At 36.2% G+C, this 4834-nt stretch overlaps 1 protein-coding gene across 3 annotated transcripts in view; it reads left to right on the forward strand.

Annotated features, from left to right (window-relative positions):
- LOC107696073 (CUGBP Elav-like family member 5) overlaps nucleotides 1–4834 on the forward strand; it is a 176810-nt gene that overhangs the window by 88767 nt on the left and 83209 nt on the right. For all 3 annotated transcript variants that reach the window (XM_016496225.1, XM_016496236.1, XM_016496247.1), the window contains exon 3: nucleotides 560–608. In XM_016496225.1, the coding sequence (XP_016351711.1) occupies nucleotides 560–608 (49 nt within the window). The remainder of the gene's footprint in view (nucleotides 1–559; nucleotides 609–4834) is intronic.

The following is a 4834-nucleotide window of genomic DNA, read 5'->3' on the forward strand; positions in this document are numbered from 1 at the left end:
TATTAAATTGCAATTAGATTTTGTTTTTCCTAAAATTGTGCAGCTCTAAAAATTACTCTAGTTTTGAAATAAAAGTGAGTAGAAGCTCAGATGATTTGAAGAGAAATGTGTACGTTCATATTGATATCTCTGACTTTGCCGCTGACTTAATGCAACTCATAGTGCAGTTTGAGATACTGTTGACATCTCAACTGGATCTCTATTTAATCTCGTTAATGTCTAAGAGATGCAATTTCATTTAGATCTCATTTGTGATTCTTCTTTCCTGTAGTTCTCGTCTCCTCTGATTTTGTACAACCCCTCAGTCTAACTCAAACCACGGCAGTTGTACTGAAGTCACGATACGAGCCTGATGTTGAAATGAGTCATGTAAGCGCGTGTGTGTACGCAGTTTCCCGTGGGCTTCTGGGAGTTGACGTCTCTGAGCTTCAGTGGCTCTGACAGCTGTGAATCCGGGAGCAAGACGACGTGCTCCTAACCTGCTCCTCTGGCTGTCTCTGTCTTACACCTCCACATTAACCTTTCTCTCTCTCTCCCTCTCTCTCTTTCTCTCCCGCAGATGACACGGCCTATTCAGGTGAAGCCAGCTGACAGCGAGAGTCGAGGAGGTAAAGAGATTTCATTTCTACCTCACTCTATTGCTCCACACTCATTTATTTTCTCGCTCACTCTCTGATCCGGCCGTTGTGTGCTGGTGATATTAGCTTTGACTGCTGTTTTCACTCTGTTCGGGGGTCTACATTTCGGGGTCTGTGCCTTTTAATCGATTTGATTCATTTAATGGTTAAGGTTTTGGTGCTTTTTATTGACATGGGAGCAGGAGAGGATATAAGAAAGTATAGGGGTTGAATTTGAATTTAAACACATACTGTAAGCATATGCACTTTATAGTCAGAGGTTTTATTGTAAACAAATGTACAATGTCAGATGGATGTCTTTGTTTTGTGTTGTGTTGGCGTTGAATCTTATTTATTTATGAGTTACTGTGCTTGTTTATTTTCAGTGTCTCGCACCATGCAAGATGCTGTATCAAGTTGTAAATAGTTTGATTCGCTGTGCTTTGTAATAAATAATTTTACAATTAAAGTCCAATTATAGGAAGCAGGAGTTGCATATTGAGCATATTAATTCTTATGGAAGCAACTGTAATATTTGTATATCATATTTGTAATATTTAGCTGGCATCAAACATTAGCATTAAAAACGTGTCTTGAGATCCATTCTGTATGTTTTTCTGTTCCATCTGCACTGCAGAAAATCAAACATTAAGTGCTTAAAACAAAGCAAAAAAGTGCTTAAAAATTACTAATATATTGCTAAGAAATATACAGTACATAAAAAAATTCTAATTCAAAATATATTCTCTTAAAATAAGTCTTAATATCTTAGACTAATTTACTTCTCAAATAAATGTTCAATAGCATTTGGACGTTTAGGGTCAGTACGATATTTTAATGTTTTTGAATAAATTCTCATCTGCTCACCAAGGCTGCATTTATTTGATCAAAAATACAATAAAAACAGTAATATTGTGAATTATTATTACCATTTTAAAGAGCAATTTTCTATTGTAATATATTGCACAATGTAATTTATTCCTTTGATGCAATGCCAAATTTTCAGCATCATTACTCCAGTCTTCAGAGTCACATGATCCTACAGAAATCATTCTAATATGCTGATTTTCTCTTCAGGAAACATTTCTCATATTATTACTGTTGAAAACAACTGTGCTGCTTCATATTTTGTGCAAAACATGCAACATTTAATTTTTCAGGATTCCTTGATGAATAGAAAGTTCAAAAGAACAGCATTTATTTCAAATAGAAATATTTTGCAACAAATGTCTTTACTGTCACGTTTGATCAATTTAATGCATCCTTGCTGAAAGAAAAAGATCTTTAAAAAAAAAATATTATTTGAAAGGTAGTGTATGTTGTTTCAAGGAGAGTTTTACTGTAAAACAACATAATATTGATTTATTTATTTTTTTTGCGTTGTGACTGTTTCTGAAGGCGTTCAGTGTGTCGCTCTCTTCAGAGTTTCTCTCTGCTGTTAGCCTCTCTGTCTGTTGTGGGTATTAATTCTGGTTAAAGTGAGTGGGTTATTGAGTGCAGATGTGCGCACAGACCTCGTCCTTCTCCTGCCAAGTGCATTAGCATAAGACTGTAAATGAAATAGTCATTCGATCCGCCGCTGTGACGGGGGGCCAGGGGTCCCGCGCTCAGCCTGCTTTTCTTAAATATACAAACTGCAGTGAGACGGGCTTGAACGCACAATCAATAAAATAGTAAAGAGCCTTTTGCCAGCGTTCCCTCTCTCTCTGTTTTTGAAGCTTTTCTGTGTGTTTGTCAGGAGGTCGCAGGCAAACGGACGTGTCATGTATCCGCATGTGTAAAAATGCATGACCACAAACAGAGAGGAGCTGACACTTTACTGGAATAAGCGTGGTATGTTTTCTATGTGATGTGACATTTCTGGGCTGACACAAGACGGAGATCTCGGTCTCACTGACGTCATGGCATGGTGCATTTGCATCTGTAGTGTGTCTTGTGTGTGAAACAGAATATTGTGATAATAATGTAATGTAGGGTGGGACTTGATTCTATCCATTGGGATTGGATTGGATGTTGAAAAGTAGGTCATGATATTTATTTATTATTTATAATGATGTATTTCTATGGAAGCCTGCTTCCACTACTGAATAAAAAAATTATCACAATTCTGACTTTTTTTTTCTTGCAATTGCAAGTTTACGTCTCAAAATGTTAAAATTTCAGAATTGTTATATGAAGTTTCACCTCAGAATTGCGAGTTTATATCTCACAGTTCTAAGAAAAGAAGTCAGAATTGCGGGATATAAGCTTGCAATTGCACAAAAAAGTCAAACTTGTAAGATATATACACGCCATTGCGAGAAAAAAAGTCTGAATTACAAGATGTAAACTTTTTTCAATTGCGTGCTTATATCCTACAATTATGTCTCTATAACTTGCAATTATGAGTTTATATCTCGCAATTCTGATAAAAAAGTTTAAATGTTAAAGTGAAATAAAAAGCTGCAACTATGTTTTAAGTTTTTTGTTGTTGTTGTTGTTGTTAATCCATAGCAAAACATGCTTCCATATGTTTCCCCTCCTATGTGACTTTGGTTACATCATTAGAAAAGATAATTCATTTCATTATGAAAGCATTATGGAATCTTTTTTTTAAATATATGTAAACTGTACTTTTTAGTTCACCTTGAAATGAGTAGCTACATGGTAAACTTGTTTACCATATTATTTAAGCTATATATAACCATTTATACACACACAATAGCAGGCAAGAATAGTGAAATTAAAGGAAGAAAGGCTGCATTTATTTGCTTAAAAATACAATAAAAACAGTAATATTGTGAGATGTTATTACGATTTAAAATAACTGTTTTCTCTTGTAATATATTTTAAAATGTAATATATTTTTGTGATTCAAAGCTGAATTTTCAGCATCATTACTCCAGTCTTCAGTATCATGTGATTCTTCAGAAATCATTCTAATATGCTGATTCGCTGCTCCAGAAATGTTGAAAACAGTCGTGCTGCTGAATATATTTGTGGAAATCATTGCCTATAGACAGTAGTGAACAAAGCTGCTGACTAGGTTATTGTCACCATTCATGAGCACACCAATACACACAGGAGAAAGTAAAAGCTTCGTTCCTGTTGAATGAGGGAAAAAAATCAAATTTAGAGCCGTATCTCGCCATCTTTCAGAGCAAATAGCCCATATCTTTCGTAATGGTTCAGATGGACAAAAAAACCTGTGGCGAGAGCGTTCTGTCACAAGGCCAAATTCACGCTTCTCTGTCATAAACAGTGTTTATCCCCCGCCTGCTGCCCACTCCGACGCAGAAAATAGAGGGATGTGTCTAAAAAACAGAAATGCTTTTAGCGCCCCAGACAAAAGAGCTTTCTCGGCTTATGACTCTCCAAATCTGAGCTCTGACAGGCCAAATGCGCCGGCGTTTAGAGAGATCTTTTGTGACCTGATTTGATGTCTCATTCTTTGGATGTCTGAGGAAGAATAAGCTAAAAAACAAAAGTCATTTGTGAGAGAAACTGTCTGGTGTTTGAATGCAGCTTATGTGGTGATCATGCGGTGAGCTCTTCATTAGCGGAGAACGCTAGCCTGGCCATCGCTAGCTATTACTGCTGCTCATACCAGGGGTTTGTGACTTGAACTAACCCAAAACAATCTAAATGCTTTAAGCAATGCTCTTTTTTTTTTACTTGAGGTAGTCTAGCGTAGCTAGAAGCATTTGCATCAGGGTTATACAAAAATTAGCTTGTTTTCACTTCATGAGTGTGAGATTGATTTTTAATTTAAAGAAATTCAGCATAGGTGATGCATTCTGGGAAATGAAGAGCTATTCCACCCTGAATTGTTCTTTCGCTCTATCTATCTATCTATCTATCTATCTATCTATCGTTATATCATTATATCGTTATATCTATCGTTATATCGTTATATCCAGGGTTTGAAATTAACACCCGTAAAAATCAGCTGTGGCGGGTAACGCTGTCAAATCACTAGCCAGTTTGGCAGGTTACTTTTCGTAAGTTATGTTCACTCATTAATTTCTTAATTAAAAATCTGCGCAGGTTTAGTGCAAATACTGAACTCGTAAGACATCATGACATTATCGAATATATTGCAAGAACCAAACAAAACACACCTACAGAGTGCACGCATAAGAGACTACATGATGAAGTCTGGTTAGACAACGCAGGCTTTAGTGCGCGTGCGCATTTAGAGTGCGTTCTTTCACTGCATGATTCAGTCTATTAATATG

Source organism: Sinocyclocheilus anshuiensis, unplaced genomic scaffold (assembly GCF_001515605.1).
Source record: "Sinocyclocheilus anshuiensis isolate Anshui unplaced genomic scaffold, SAMN03320099.WGS_v1.1 scaffold217, whole genome shotgun sequence".
Taxonomy (NCBI): domain Eukaryota; kingdom Metazoa; phylum Chordata; class Actinopteri; order Cypriniformes; family Cyprinidae; genus Sinocyclocheilus; species Sinocyclocheilus anshuiensis.